Source organism: Pygocentrus nattereri, chromosome 30 (assembly GCF_015220715.1).
Source record: "Pygocentrus nattereri isolate fPygNat1 chromosome 30, fPygNat1.pri, whole genome shotgun sequence".
Taxonomy (NCBI): Eukaryota; Metazoa; Chordata; class Actinopteri; order Characiformes; family Serrasalmidae; genus Pygocentrus; species Pygocentrus nattereri.
Window position 1 is genome coordinate 9061529 of NC_051240.1, and position 16229 is coordinate 9077757.

The 16229-nt window shown below is 37.9% G+C and overlaps 2 protein-coding genes across 3 annotated transcripts; both read right to left on the reverse strand.

Annotated features, from left to right (window-relative positions):
- Positions 1-841: 841 nt before the first annotated feature.
- On the reverse strand, positions 842-10553 carry LOC108424729 (apolipoprotein L3). Of its 2 annotated transcripts, XM_017692923.2 has the most exons (8): positions 10477-10553; positions 8722-8892; positions 8552-8641; positions 7614-7799; positions 4911-5027; positions 4432-4471; positions 4292-4340; positions 842-2059 (listed from the first exon to the last, which is right to left on the reverse strand). In XM_017692923.2, the coding sequence occupies exons 1-8, from the start codon at positions 10483-10485 to the stop codon at positions 1282-1284; spliced, it is 1440 nt and encodes a 479-aa protein (XP_017548412.1). In that variant the 5' UTR covers positions 10486-10553; the 3' UTR covers positions 842-1281. The 2 variants fall into 2 exon arrangements, with proteins under 2 accessions (XP_017548412.1, XP_017548413.1); XM_017692924.2 differs by lacking the exons at positions 8552-8641; positions 8722-8892 and having other exon boundaries at positions 10477-10543.
- rps19bp1 (ribosomal protein S19 binding protein 1) lies at positions 10264-14721 on the reverse strand. Its single transcript, XM_017692925.2, has 4 exons — positions 14530-14721; positions 13312-13476; positions 12073-12170; positions 10264-11509 (listed from the first exon to the last, which is right to left on the reverse strand). The coding sequence occupies exons 1-4, from the start codon at positions 14582-14584 to the stop codon at positions 11378-11380; spliced, it is 450 nt and encodes a 149-aa protein (XP_017548414.1). The 5' UTR covers positions 14585-14721; the 3' UTR covers positions 10264-11377.
- Between the last annotated feature and the right edge of the window lie 1508 nt (positions 14722-16229).

Genomic DNA, 16229 nt, shown 5'->3' on the forward strand with positions numbered 1-16229 from the left:
CCCAACAAGTCTAACCAGAACCAGGTTCGACCTGTTCTTTATATGAAAATCTTGTGCAATATATACACATTTTCTTTTACTTTCTGTTCAGAGGCATAGCCAAGGGGTGGCCAGAGATGGCCAGTGCCACCCTAGCTTGAAGCAGGACCACAAACCTCACCAACTCAATTATGGAAAATGAGACACTCAGCCATTATCAATAAAGCAGTCCCCAGAAAAAAAGAGTCTAAACGGTCACCTGCCCGAAGGGTAGTTGCCAGTCAGATATGAGTCTGATGATGCATTTCATAATAATCATATCTTGCTGTGATATGTTTTTGGTTGCCTGTCTGCATTATTTATGTTTATTTATTTATTTATTAGTTAGCATGGTGTACTAAAAGTCAAATTCATTTAATTCAAACGCATCATTTCCTAATGAACGAATAAAATGCATTACATCGATTTTATCTTTCAATGTACTTTTGGCAACAATTGTCATCATCATCATCATTGTTAACCGCTTAGTCTAGATAGGGTTGCGGTAGGTGAGGGTCAGGATGTAGACCGACCGGTAAACGCCTTATGGCTCAGCTCCCTCTTCACCACTATAGTCCTGTACAGTGACTGCATTACTGCTGCCGCCTGTCCCAGCCTGCAGCCGATCTCATGATCCCTCTTCCCATCACTCGTGAACTCCTCCACCTGGGGCAAGTCCTTTCCCCTCACCTGGAGTAGGCATGCCATCCTTATCTGGGCTAGGAAAGCAATTGTGTTGATGTAATATTTTATTCTTGTGGAAATGATGGACAGATGTAGTTATGAACAGAGAAAAACTTACACAGCACATAACATGTGGCGCATTATGAAGTACAAAACACGACAACAAAGGCCTTGTATATTTAAACAGCTGAAGACTCAAAAATAGCAAAAAATCCAGCCGTCAGAACTGGATCAATTGTGTCTTTAGTTCCCAAATGTGCTGTTAAAAGGAAAGATGATGTAACACAGTAGTAAAAATGCTTCTATCCTAGCTTTTTTGGAATGTTTTGCAGGCATCTGATTTAGAATGAACATATATTTATTTACAATAAAGTTAATCAGGTAAGACATTAAATATCGTGTTGTGCACTATTTTCAATTTAATACAGGTCAAAAAGAATTTCCTTAGAACTGCTTTCTTTTTTGGCATTTTGCAAACAGTCCAATCCTTTTTGGAGTTATCTATAAAAGGATGATCATAAGATTTGTGTTTAAATGCACTTTTGAGAAATGCTGAATTAGTGCAAGTCATTAGGGACATTATTGCCATGCTTTGCAATATTCTACAAAATGTGGTCCATTTAATGAAACATGATCAACTATTGAGTTAAACAGGTTTTTAATACGGATGAGTTCGTCCGTGCCCTCTTTAAGCTTGCCAGCCACCTCCCTGATATTGTCTGCAAACTGGTGTTCAGAACCTTTCTTCAGTTTCAGCTTGTCTTCCTCACTGAAGTAGGAATCCAGCCCAGATGCAAATCCCTGCAGTATGCAAGAATACTTGTCAATGGCATCTGTGGAACAAAAGCTGCCCATCTCTTGGGCCATTTGGACTATTTTCAAAGTGCAAGGGTCCAGATTCTTCAGCCTGGAATGATTGTACTTTCTAATGTGCTCCATCCCCACGTCAATAAACTCCAGGCACTCTATGATGTCCTCCATGTGGAACCTGTAGTTTTTAAGGATTCTCTCCACTTTATTTCTGACCTGGCTGCTTTTCACTTTGCTGGTGATGGCAGCTGATGCGCCGGTCACTCCCCCAGCGGCCGCCACACCAACGCCGATTCCGGCTGCCACCAAAGATGCCCCAAAGGTGATGGGTGCTAGAGCTACGCCTGCCACCACTGCCGCCACACCCACTGCCCCCGTGGTCCCCCCTGTGATTCCTGCAATTCGTGTGTTCTTGCCCACTCTGCTCAGGCTGTCTGCGGTGCAGTGCAGCTCAGTAATGTGGTTTAGCAATATTCTACCATGCTGAAACACAAGCAGCTGGTACAGACGCATCCCCATCTTCACCCGTTGAGCCACTAACATCAGCCTGTAGGAAGAACAAGCAGATGAACGAGAACAGACTGTTATTCCATTTTTAAAAACGACTTCAAGTATTATATTAACCTCATATAAAAGTGCAGAGTTACAGCTGCAATGGAAAAGATCTGTGCAAATCAGGTACGTACAGTAATGTGCAAAATCTTAGGGACCTAAGCACATTATTTAAGCTATATATCTGGACAGTGAGTGTGTTTTTGCCGTGAAAAGACCATATGTCATTTGAATAAGTACAAATAAACATGAATACGATACGAATTTCTTTTTTTTTTTTTTTTTAATTAAATTGAAAAACAAAGTATGAGATTTGCATCTCAGTGTTGGACGAGCTACAAATAACACTGGTACCTAAAACCTGCACAGTACTCTGTATTATGAGAAGCATTGGGTGAATTCATGAAATCTGCAAAGACCTCTCAACTGAACTCATTAGATAGTGGGCAAAACTTTAGGCATTGTATCTTCTTAAGGGTCATGACCAAACTGGCCTTAAAATGAACACTTCAAAAATATATTAAAAATACAATATTTGAGCAGCCCCAGTCTTCACACTAAAATGGGACAGAACAATTTGGAGGAAATATCAAATTAAAGTTCTTCTGACCAATACTTTTAAATTCCAATTTAAATGCCCTTATTTACTACTGTGTTAGAAATAAAGGTTCTGTGAAGGTACAACAGAAGTTTTTTTATAACCTTTATTCCTGAGTGTATAAATGCAGCTCCAAGTTTTTTCTGTTGCAAAGCAGTCCAGCACATACATTTTTCTGGTCTCGAGGCTTAAAAACTGAATGTGATGTGTCACAATGCCAGTTGGTGAGATGGATTACTATGTTAAATTTCCTCACTTAAAACAATTCTGAATAATTTAGGATATAATTAAAATCGCACAAGTCTTGTGGTTTATTGAAAAATGCAAAAAACAATGTTTAAAACAATTACCTTAACTTTGAATATATCTAACCAATATTCTTTCTCTTCCAAGGGGCTTTTTAAGTTTGGGAAGCACTATCAATTATCAAGTCTTTGATCAATGAATTCACACATTAAACTTTCAGAAATGTAAATAATTATAGATAATGCTTAAATGTCAAACTCATCAAGGGTTTTGCATATTGTAATTCTGTTTTTATATGCTATTTCAGTAAGGAGGTGGTTGACATATTACATACATAAAACAAAGGTTTTATATGAGTAAGTTCAGGTTTTTTTTTGTTTATAGTCAGGGTTGGGATGTAATGGAAGTATGTATTCAGAATATATTTATATAAATTTATCTATATTCAGTCTTTTTTAAATATTCCATATCTATAGTTTCCAATCTAGAATATATTCAGTCTACATTTTAAAAAGGTGGTATTCAGAAAACAGTCACTTTTTACATAGTACTATTAGAGTACACACCCAAGTACTATTAGAGAGTACTATTAGAGTACATACCCAACAAATAACAAAAAGCATACAATCTTCAAAAGAAACACCATCAATGCTTGTTTATTCTCTATTTTAGAATAAGTACATGGCATGTAGCAAACATGCTTGTTAGATTAACTCTAAAGAAAAAGTTAACAGCTTTTTACGAACACTGAAGTCCCTGCTAAAGCCTGAGTAGACTGTTAAACCAATGTGATAATCAGGTATTAATGTCAGTGTTACTGAGCTCTGCTAAAGCCTGAGTAGACTGATAAATCAATGTGATGATCAGTTATTAATTTCAGTGTTACTGAGCTCTGCTAAAGCCTGAGTAGACTGATAAACCAATGTGATGATCAGTTATTAATCTCAGTGTTACTGAACTCTGCTAAAGCCTGAGTAGACTGATAAATCAATGTGATGATCAGTTATTAATCTCAGTGTTACTGAGCTCTGCTAAAGCCTGAGTAGACTGATAAGTCAATGTGATGATCAGTTATTAATTTCAGTGTTACTGAGCTCTGCTAAAGCCTGAGTAGACTGATAAGTCAATGTGATGATCAGTTATTAATTTCAGTGTTACTGAGCCCTGCTAAAGCCTGGGTAGACTGATAAATCAATGTGATGATCAGTTATTAATCTCAGTGTTACTGAACTCTGCTAAAGCCTGAGTAGACTGATAAATCAATGTGATGATCAGTTATTAATCTCAGTGTTACAGTCCTGCCCCTGTCCTGTAGTGTGATCCATGACTTTTGTCTATCACTAGTATATACTGGTGCAGTATGCAGTATACAGTACACCATACTTTCTTTCAGGTTCCTCTCTTTGATGGCCCATGTGCACCTCCTCCCACCCTAAAAGTAGAGTAGAGACAAACCAGTCAACAGAATGTTAAGAGTGAGTTAGTGTGAAGACAGGAATGTGTAGCTCTCCTGATCCGCTCACCTTCCACACTTCTCCACCATTCTAGTAGAATGTCCAGCTCCTGGAGAAGAAACGTACTGCTTTATTCCAAAATTCAGAAAGGCCCAAAAAGAAGTGAAAGCTCCTAGACTTTAAATAACATAATGAAAACTACCCCAAGCTATTTGCGCTCAAGAGACCTCTGATCAGGTCTCTTTGCTCTAGCCTGTTTAAACACCATCCAGATCCCACTTGTATGACCTCTGTGCTCGTTACTGAAATGCTTTTTGCTACCTGATCATATTTAGAAATGCTCAGTCTTCATGAAAACCACAAAAATCGAAATAACACCATTTAAGCACCACAAGCATTTCTCTGATGAATGACTTTTGACTTTTATTTTTGAGATTTTTTTTGTAGACTTTTTAGACTATACCCTTTCAGGCAAAAGCAAAACTGGCATCATGGACCACATCTATTTGTAGATTCTGATACTGAGAGAAGATAATGATCCGTCTCACCTTTGCACTGCTGTCTCCGTCCACACTTGACTGTTCACTCAGTGAGCGCAGGGGATGAGGAGTGAGAGGCTTCATTTCTACTGCACACACACCTCTCCCTCCATTAACACCTTCATCCTGCAAGTTTAAAGGAATAATTCAGCAGAAAAGCAAATGTACACATTGTTACCCTCACTCCAACAGCACTCAATCAGCCAAGTACAAAGTAAGTACAAATAATCCAACAGTTTAACAATGTACCTCAACAAGCAATTGCACTGATATTAGATATTTCACCCTCAAAGGTGCATGATATCATCAAAAGTGTCAGGGGATCCAAATCTGTGTGCATAAAGGTTAAGGCCAAAAACCACAACTGAATGATCTTTGATCCTTCAGACAGCCCTGGATTAAAAATCGTGAATTGTTTGATAAACTGTTAGACTGTATGCAAAATGGAAGCCATAGGGGCTCAAGCTCAAGCTCTTGGGGCTCGAGCTGAACTGAAATGGACTGATACAAGGTGTCAATGTGTTTTATGGCCTGACAAGTCAGCCTGTTTATGGAAATGATGGACAGCATGTTCTCCAGACCAAAGAAGAAAAGACCATCCAGATTGTTAAAAGCAATTTTTACATTTTCTCACACCATTCAGCTGCCCTTACACTATGCAAAAAATTTATGATGAATGGACCAAAAAATGTTCTAAAATTGCTTGTAATAAAATTTCTTTACCTTGAGTTTCATTAAAACTAAAGAACTTTTTTGCCTTCTCTTGTAAAGTTGTCATTCTGGAGATACTTATTTTTCTTTGTCAGGGACAATACGCTGTTTTTCAGGGAGGTCCATGCTTATTTCAGCATAAGAATGCCAAGCCGCATACTGCACGTTAAAACAGCATGGCTACGTAATCAGAGAGTACAGCTTCTAGACTCGACTGAATAAATGGCTCATTATGAACCTCCATACAGATGCACAGCTGAAGACTTTACACTTAAAAAAGATGGTTTCTTGAGTGAAGAAAATGGTTGTATATAGAACCATAAACACTTAAATAACCCTTTGCATGATTAAAATGTTCTCTGCATTGTGAAAGAGTTCTTCAGAGTCTATATAGCACCAAAATAATCTTTCTAATGTTACAAGCTTAATGTCATAACAGTGGAAGAACCCCATTTTGGTGCTACATAGAACCCTTTTTAGAAAGGCCCTATATAGATCCATCTACAGCACATTATGCATCAATCTGAAGAACACTTTCACAATGCAAAGAACCCTTTAATCAAGCAAAAGGTTCTTTAAATGTTCATGGGTCTCTATAGCACCATTTCCTTTACTAAAGAACCCTTAAAGAACCATCTTTTTATTGTTGTGTGGAGGAAGAATAGAAAAAAACAGCTTTGGATTTTCAGCCCCCACACAATTATCACTGTTGTTAAAACATAACTCATAAATATGCTCCAGTAACAACCTTTGTGGGAACAGACTACAGACATTAAATTTGGAATTGAATAAATTTGGAAAAAACGGTCAAAAGATAAAACATCACACATCATATTTTTATACTGTTTTCAGCTTAAAATAACTCAAACAAAATGTACTAATCAGTGCTTTCTGTTCATAAAAAGGTCCAATCCCATTTCACTCCTCACCCCTACCACTTAGCCCTACCCCTCCATTTTGCGTATTCATGTCTAGGGGTAGGGTGTCCTTAATTTAGTTGAAATAGAGGGGTACAGTGAAGTGTTACAGCTACATGGCCCTCCAAATTGAGATTATTCAGAGGCTCACTCCAGAGTCTTATGAGGAACAAAGCCGGCAAAATGGCTACGTGAGTGACCAAACCCACAAATCTGAATATTTTCTCGGTTAAAAAATTATGATAACCACTGCATTGTCTTAGTTTAATGTTGTTTCAATGTATGATGGTCCTTTTCTTCATAACAAGCATAAAAAATCTGTGGTAGTTTAGTGATGTTTCAGTAGCTAGCTGGCTAAATTTCCTGTTCCACCTCAAAAGGTGTCACAACTGCTGCACCATTTAAGGTGGAATGGAAAAATTCTAATAAGAAGCTGACGAATAGCTGCCTTTAGCCTCATATCACCAAAGAATTAGGAGTGGGCGATGAATAACTGTCGCATAATATGTATGAAGACATATGATGCCCTAAATGTGACTAAAGCCCAGCAGTGAGGAGCTGAACTTTACCCTCCTCTGCTTTCACTGCAGACGGGCAGGGTTGCCAGTGCTAGTAGCCTGTTTATGAAGTAATGTTCTTGCGTATTTGAGGGTCGTCACATTTTATAGGGGACGATTTCAACTACTACACCTTGTACCTCAATTACAAGGGACAAGGTAACACTCGAAAACAAGGGCTCAGGGTAAACATAAGGAATGGGATTGGGCCTAAGTGAAGGAATTTGCCCTCCAATCTAGAATTAAGCATACTGCATATTCACACCATTAAACACTTGCCTTAGAATCACATAATGCTTATTGGTAAGCTGTTTGCTTCCATTACTTGTTAACTATGTTAACCTCGTAGCTCCAGTGTAAACTGAAGAAGAAAACTGTGGACACCAAACATGTCTTGTCATGATTAATTTGGGGTAAAAATACAGATTTTTCACTGTAAATCTTATTCAACACAGAACCCTAAACACATCTGGGACTGAATAACAATAACAATATTCCTCATCAAAGTTTCACGTTGTGCTCTTTACCTCTGGAGTGTCTGGAAGCACATCTGGGATATATTCATATATGTGCTCTTCTGGCTGTTCTGAGAGGGACTCTGACAGGAAGGGTCTTCTGGGTTTTACCACTCCTGGACGAGGTCGGGCAAGAGGACGAGGAGGAGCGGGAGGACGGCGAACTGCAGGCAGGGGGTTTTGTGGTGTGGTACAGTCCTATGGATGGTTCAGTTAAAACAAACAGTTGTGGCAAGTAGACATTAAAAATATATTTTGGAGCTGTTTACAGTATTTATGGCACACACTGTGATAAAGTGTATGACTTCTTTACTTGGAAATGATGCTGTATGTTTACATAAAGAAAGTTTCATACTCATACATACATACATCATTTTAAAACCACCATTTTACTAAATTTAGTTCCTTAAATAAGAGTTTACACTAAATGACACTATATAAACATTGTAAATGTTTAAAATAGTGCAATTTCTTCTTAAGTTCATACTCAAACACAAAATCAGCCTATTTTGAATTCAACATGGTTGTGATATCACAATCATAATCATAATAATCACCACTTACTATATAGGTACATTCTGTCGTTCTACAGTTACCGTAGAAGACAGTAGTCCATCTGTTTCTCTGCATATTTTGTTAGTCTCCTTTTACCCTGTTCTTCAGTGGTCAGGACCCCTGGAGGCCACCACAGAGCAGGTACTATTTGGGTGGTGGATCATTCTCAGCACTGCAGTAACACTGACATGGTGGTGGTGTGTTAGTATGTGTATGCTGGTACAAGTGGATCAGATACAGCAGGTACAAAGTATGCAGAGAAACAGATGGACTACAGTCTGTAATTGTAGAACTACAAAGTCCACCTATATAGTAAGTGGAGCTGGTAAAATGGACAATGAGCTTGTTAAAGTTAACAATTAAATTGTTAAAGTTCGGACAATTAAAGCTCGTACCTCTGTCTCTGTGCTGTGAGAGAAGCATGGCTCTCTGCTAAGGACAGGTCTTCTTGGTATTGGAGGTGCAGGCCTGGAAGGAGTTCCAACCTGCACCATTAAAAACACTGTATAAGTAGTTCATTTCAACAACCCCTGCAACAACAATGCCTTTCTGAACAGGTTAGTACCTCAGCAGGTAGGACATTTGTATACACAGGGCTGATTGGGTACTCTGACGGTGGACGGGGTATTTTGGATTGTAAATCTGTCGGAGGTGGGGGTGCAGGTCGTGTGGGCTGTATTGTTAATGGGTCAAGGGCTTGTGGACGAGCTGGACGTTTGGGCTTGGGATTATCTCCCTGAAAATAAAGAAAAACACATTTACACCTCAGTTTAGTCACCTTTAAAAGTCATCAGCCATCGTCATATGTTCTTCCACCAATACAACTGAACAAACTGTTGTAATTGAAACCAAAACTTCTTAAAACTTTAACAATCACATGTCCTACATTCTGATATCATACTTTGAGGTTGGATTACAACATTAATGTGGTTTTATACACCAAAATAGTCATAGTTTGCTTTTACATGACCAATTTCAACTTTTTAAATCCCAATTAAACAGGTTGTTTTATTACTGTGCTTTCTAGAGTGATCCAGTGCCTGGCACAAATATTAGCACCTAGTAAACACAAAACAGGCTGTAAAAACACTCTTTATCGTCTGTCCCTTTGATCTTTTATTCAAAATATTAACAAAACCTTAACCTTTATTTGAAGGACAATGATTAAAATACAAAAAGTATTCTTTCATGGAATGAATGGCTTTCTTAAATCTGTGTGCCACGAATGTTGGCACCCTTTCATTTAATACTCCCTTTGCAACAATAACAGCTCCAAGTCTTCTACTCCAATGCCTAACAAGACTGGAGAACACATGGCAAAGGATCTGAGACCATTCCTCTATACGGAACCTTTCCAGATCCTTAAGATTCTAAGGTCCATGCTTGTGGGCTTTCCTATACAGCAGTACTGCTGTGTCTGATCCACTCATATCAGTGCAACATACCACCACATCAGTGTTACTGCAGTGCTGAGAATGATCCACCACCCAAATAGTACCTGCTCTGTGAGGGTCCATGGGGGGTCCTGACTACTGAGGAACAGGGTAAAAGGGGGCTAACAAAGTATCAGAGAAACATATGGACTACAGTCTGTAACTGTAGAACTACAAAGTGCAGCTATACAGTAAATGGAGCTGATAAAATGGACAATGAGCGTAGAAACAAGGAGGTGGTCATAATGTTATGTCTGGTGTCCTTCACTCAGATTTCACTCATAGATTTGAGAAAAATTAGATCTTTTTGTTTGGCCATTGGGCTTCAAAGGATAGATTTTTGTAAATACTTATTAAGAAATATCAAGATGATAAGTTGTTTTGCTCATGTTTACCAGGGGTGCCTATATTTGTGGTGGATGTCATATTTATAAATGACCTCGTTCTTATTGGCTGCTCTGTATTCAAATTAACAAATGACACTTTGTAAGCTGTTCAGGCTGAATAAATGTGAAGGTTTTTGCAACAATACTAATACATTCAAAACAGGATGTTTTTCCAGGCTTATTTCCATATAGGGACTTTACACTGGGAAGTGAATGACCTCTGGAAACTTTACACACTCCATCAAACTCCAACTTCATTTGAAAAATAATGAAGAAAAAAATCTGAGAAACTTTCAGAAGTTTTTTATGCAATGTACCATTTAAATGACAGTTATTTTTTCAATGATGATACAGTCATGCAAATAAAGCTGAAATAAACAATTAAAAACAGCCCAAACATGTCCTTCACATTTTACAAACAGCACTTAAATGCGCAGTTTTGAACCACCTACTTAACGCAGAGACTCTGAATACAGTAATGAGGAAAAACAAATGACTTACGAGTGACATTCCTCCTGCCTGCCTGTCCGTTTTCCTTCTGTGCCGTTTTATTTCAGAAACCTGTGGCTGTTCCTTCTGGGCTAATGGGATCACTTTACTGCAATTTCCCTCTGTGATCAATAAAGGATTCTGAAGGCATTGCTCACTTCCAGAGTTCACTACCAACCAGCGCTAAACTTTCAGCACAAAACCTGATCAGCAGCATACAAACCACACCACTCTTAACTTTTACTCATCTGAACAGCATAATGTGAAACATGCATTCCTTCAACACCCTGACTGGACCGGTCAGTCAAGTTTACTGTTGAAAGGCAAAATGTCAGTGTGACAGGTAAATATTGCCTCAAGCCCCCAGTGGACAACTGGCTTTTTTGTATTAAGCACTTAAAGGAGCGTTCTGCCTCTAAGCATTTGTTATTTGCCATGTTCTGTAGTGGAGTATTACATAACTCTGCCTCACTGGTTTGATGGTTTAAAACTCTGTATCCTTTTCTTTCTGCAATATTCTCTCACTACAGTACCCAGCATGCATTACACATCACTGGGGATCGCAGAGGGAAACAAATACATCTGTGGTGCTAGCTAGAATTTATGATATAGGATCCATGGAAAAAGTGGTGGCAGTCAATCCAAAAGGTTCCTTTGGCATGAAAAAAGCAAGCTCCTCCATCTTACTCCAAGACATTGTGAATGTATAATATGACAAGGTAAACAAGCCTATAAAAGTTCTGCAGACCTCTTGGCAAAAGCATCAAATGACTTTATTTACAACAAACACCACAAAATGAAAAACACAAATAATATCTGAAGTTCAGTCGTCCTGAATTTTCCATTTTCCAGGATGTGCAGGTTAACCTGTATCAAACCTCTTCTACTGTGTCCAGAACAGTCCACAATGGCATCAGAGATTAGAAAAGTATTCCTCCTGGAACCTCTGGAACTCCTCCTCTGTGAAGATGGATTTCTCCTGCGGTTTCCTGACTGGCTTGTCTGGCCGGTGCCGGGACAGACGGCCAGTGTTCTGCTTCAGGATCTGAGATACGGAGAAAAGTCAATGACTTCAAGCTCAATAACAATCATTTGTTAATTATTGCAAAATTGCAAAAGACTGTAAAATGCACAAAAGCCTCTAACATGGTATGTTTCACTGTGCATTGTAATCATCTTGACAATTCAAAAAAAATGTGCATTCGGATTCATTTTGGTAGTCTAATATCCATAAGAGCTTTTTGGCTGGCTCTACATGTCTTGACGGGAGCCTGTGCTTGCCTCCATCGTCCCATTTTGGTAGCATTGTGTGATAAAGGTGACCTAATGAGTGGACTTGGCCGTGACCCAAACCCATAATAATGTATCATAACGCACAAACAGCAGAAAACACAAACATTAAAAAAATATCTTGTTATTTAAATAACCAAGGAAAATGTTTTCATCATTTCATTTCAGTGATGGTGGCTCCCTTGAATGAGCTAAAGTCTTGAATTACCTTTAGGCTTAATTTTGCTATAAAATCATAAGTACAGAATATATATATACAGTGTATTAAACTAACCACATGTAGAATATATTTGTTTACTAATGACCATGCTGAAATACCGTCTTTGTGTGGTATTCGTTTGTTTTATAGCTGGTTGCCAGGAAGTACTTCAGATTTGACTTGAGCTGGCTTTTCTTCTGCTTTTTTCTGTATTCCTCTGCAAAGACACAATAAGCAAATAAATTCAGCAAAATCTACAACTCGCATCAGACATCATTTTAAATGCTGCAGAGAGCACAGGACAAAAACAGGCTTCTAATGGCTTATCCAAGTTATCTTAGAGATTTTGGCCCACCAGTTAAAGTAATCCTCTATTGCAGCTTTACTTTAACAAATAAAATACCTGTTCACAATACTGAGGAATTAATCAGGATTAATATCCATTTATGAAATGTTAACACTTGATTGCTGTGTTCTCTGAACTTTTCTGAGAACAAATCTGAAGAAATTCTTCAAACTTCTCAAACCCTATTGCTAAAAAGTGAGTTATTATTACTTAATGGTTCATACTAACTCTACTCCTTTAGTCACATGAGAGGACAGACCTTTAACGAAACAGACCATCCTATTGTGACTAAATTAAAGTGCAAAATAAACTATACAAAATCTCATCAGTTTAGACCAGGGGTGCCTAAACTACACAGATAAAGAAGGTGAGTTGGTTTCAAATTGAGTTTCAAAGTGTATTTAATAATATTTCACTATATAGTGTTGCAGCAATTCTACAAAAATACAATTTTAAATGAAAAATAAGAATTTCAGAAGTCATACATAGCTTAAAAATGTGTTGTTTCATTAGGTGAGGTGGCTAGAGGAATGTCCTCATAGACACCTGAAGTCATGTCATCATTATGCAGTCATTTTCATGCCCATATTAGGAACAGCATGTCAAGTCTGGATTTCTCTATGCCAAAAATGAATGACATTTTCAAATATTACAGCTGGCGCGTCTTGTGTTAATTAAAAAGGTTACAAAACTAATACAATGTCCTGTGTACATTTTTCCACACAATGACACCTGCCACTGAAATTCTTATCATAATAAATTTAAACATAAAACACGGATAGGGTAACATGCCTAAATTTGCTTTTTGCACCACAATTTATATAATAAAAAAAATTGTGCCTGTGAATCCAGTCTTATTTGAGTTTGGTGGCAGCAGTCCTGGATCTTGTCGTCCAAGATTTGGATCTATCTGGAGACTAGAGCCAACCGTTACATTTATAATGAATTGTACCGACTGCATCAGCAAAACAATGACTCTAATCCGAGCTTCTAGACACATTGACTCACTCACCTAAAGCATTTTTGACACGCTTGTCTTTGACTGTGGTTTTGCTCTTTGCGGATCTGCTGTGGGCCTGAAGCTGACGGATCTGCTTCCGAACGCCCTTCTTATTAGAGCTGATCTGATCCATCACAGACACTTTCTGGGAGCTCTTCTTTTGACTCTTGCCAGCATCTTCAGAGAAACAAGAGGGTTGATATGCAGCTTTCCTTTATTATGCTCATCGCATATGTTCTTGCACAGACATTTAACACACAGGTTTCCTCTATGAAGGCTTTGGATCACACATTTGAATCAAGTAACAGAATTTAAAGTCCTATTTTTCTGCACTGCAAATCAAAAGACATTTTGATTCCACAATTAACAAAGTAATTAAACACATTACTTCCTAGAGTTCTTTAGCAGAGCTGGGTTAACATATCCACACTCTGGATCCTGAATATAGATTTATAGTGCTACACTCAAAATAAGATGATTTTTTTTTTTTTTTAGAAAAGTCAATGGTTCTATTTAGAACCATCAGTTCTATGTAGCACCATTTTATTCTTAAATGGTTCATTGCATGATGAAGTTGTTCTTGAGATTTATGTAGACTGTGCTTATATTCGTATACAATTTTTGACACTTTTGGTCCCTGTGTTCTCTGAGCTTTCCTGAGAACAAATCTCAAGAAATTCTTCAAACTGATCAAAACACATGGGGAATAAAGTGAGTTATGACAACTTAACATTTCATACTAAATCTACTTCTTGATATCGTAAACAGTAGAAGAACCCTTTTTGGTGCACGATAGAGCCATTTTTAATAAAGGTTCTATGTAGAACCACGTACAATTCATTCTCAAGAACCGTTCCACCACGCAAAGACCCGGTTAAGAATGAAATGCTTCTACACAGAACGCTTGGTCCTGAACAGAACCACTGCCTTCACTAAAGAACCCTTGAATAACTAACTATCGTTTCTAAGAGTGGACGAGGGATTTGGATCACACAACTGAGTCGGGTAGTTAGCTAACTAACATTTAAAGTCCTGTTTTTCAGCGCATTGTGGGTCAAAAAGAGATTTTCATTCCACAATTAACAAACATAAACAAATTACTTAAGATAAACTCTTTATCTGAACTTATTTGAAGCGCCACGATTTCCTGGCTGTGGATTTGACTCCAATGCTAGCTAAATGTTTAGCTTAGCTTAGCTTAGCTTAGGTGTCCGAAAAGGCCGCTTTTACCTTTAAGGTCGCTGCTCAGCAGTTCCAGTCCCTTCCTTATCATTGAAGCTGACATAGTGCACTTTTTCTAAGGCAGTTCTTAAGCAGTTTTCGATGTGAATAATATTTTTAAATCAATATTTTAACTCTGCTTTTGAGACCCCTACTACGCTCGCAGCATGCGTGACTATTTTGTGCTGCACATTTTAGAACTCGACTAGGAACCATGAACTAAGAAAGGTTCCGCTCACCGATGCCTAGTAGAGTTATGGTATTATACTAAGGTACATTTTAATGACAAATATGAATTGAGGAGCTTAAACAGGAATAAAGACGGGAAACATTTTTTATATATGTATGTATGTCACAGGCTATTTTACCTTAAGAATAGAATGACAACGTCAAGCATCGCTGTTAGTAGTAAGAGTATTACTGCAGTACAACCCGTTTCCAAAAAGGTTGGACGCTGTGTAAAACGTAAATAAAAACAGAATGAAACAATGTGCAAATTATTTAAACTTTATATTTAATTGAAAATAGTACAAAGACAGCATATGAAAGGTTGACACCTTTAGAAATATCATTGTTTTTTGAAAAATATATGCCAATTTTGAACTTGATGCTAGCAACACGTTGGGACAGGGGCATGTTTACCGCTGTGCTGCGTCATCACTTCCTTTAACAACACTTTTAAGCATTTAGGAACCGAGGGGACGAATTGCTGTAGTTATGAAAGTAAAATGTTTCCCATTCTTGTTCGATAGAGGAGTTTAGCTGCTCAACAGTTCAGGGTCACCTTTGTCGTATTTTCTTTTAATACTGTGCCAAATGTTTTCAGTGGGTGACTGTTCTGGACTGCAGACAGTCCAGTTTAGCAACCAGACGTTTTTTACATTGGTGCCATGCTGTTCTAATGTGTGCAGAATGTGGTTTGGCATTGTGTTGCTGAAATAAGCAAGGCCTTCCGTGGTTGGCAGCATTTGTTGCCCCAAAACCTACATATTTTGTTTAGCATTGATGGTGCTTTTTTTTTTGTTCCACGTTAATTGTAGGGCTACCTTAAAGAGAGTTCCATCTTCAATTCTGTGCCCCCTTAAATGTATTGCTATTAATTGCAGTTCGACATTAAAATCTGTGCCACCTTAAAAGAAGTTCCACCTTAAGTTCTGTGCCACCTTAATTTTATTGCCATGTTAATTGAAGTTCCACCTTAAATTTAGTGGCACCTTAAAAAAGGTTCCACCTTAAATTCTGTGTCACATTAATTTTATTGCAGTGTTAATTAAAGTTCGACCTTAAACACCGTGCCACCTTAAATTCAGTGCTATGTTACTTCAAGTTCCACCTTAAGTTCTGTGCCACCTTAAATTTACAACTATGCTAATTGCAGTTCCACCTTAAATTTAGTGCCACATAAAGAGTTCCATTTTAAATTTGATGCCACCTTAAATTCTGTGGCATCTTAGGTTTTTGCTGTGTTAATTAAAGTTCCCCTTAAATTCAGTGCTAACATGAATGCAGTTCCACCTTAATTTCAGTGTTATATTGTATTGCAATGTTAATTGAAGTTCCACCTTAAATTCTGTGCCATCTTAATTTTAATACTACTTTAATGAGAGTTCCACCTTAAATTCGGTGCCTCCTTAAAGTTAGTGCTATGTTAATAGCAGTTCCACCTTAAATTTAATGCTGTCTTAATTGAAATTCCACCTTAAAGTTAG

Bases quoted from the DNA above. Each gene is read 5' to 3' on its own strand.
- rps19bp1 (XM_017692925.2), bottom strand. From the start codon at position 14,584: ATGTCAGCTTCAATGATAAGGAAGGGACTGGAACTGCTGAGCAGCGAC. The intron at 12,171-13,311 runs GTGAGTGAGTCA...GTGTCTTTGCAG, and splicing joins GCGTGTCAAAAATGCTTTAG to AGGAATACAGAAAAAAGCAG. The intron at 11,510-12,072 runs GTATTTCAGCAT...TCCGTATCTCAG, and splicing joins ACGAATACCACACAAAGACG to ATCCTGAAGCAGAACACTGG.
- LOC108424729 (XM_017692923.2), bottom strand. The intron at 7,800-8,551 runs GTACGAGCTTTA...AACCATCCATAG, and splicing joins CTCACAGCACAGAGACAGAG to GACTGTACCACACCACAAAA. The intron at 4,341-4,431 runs GTGAGCGGATCA...CTCTACTTTTAG, and splicing joins ATGGTGGAGAAGTGTGGAAG to GGTGGGAGGAGGTGCACATG.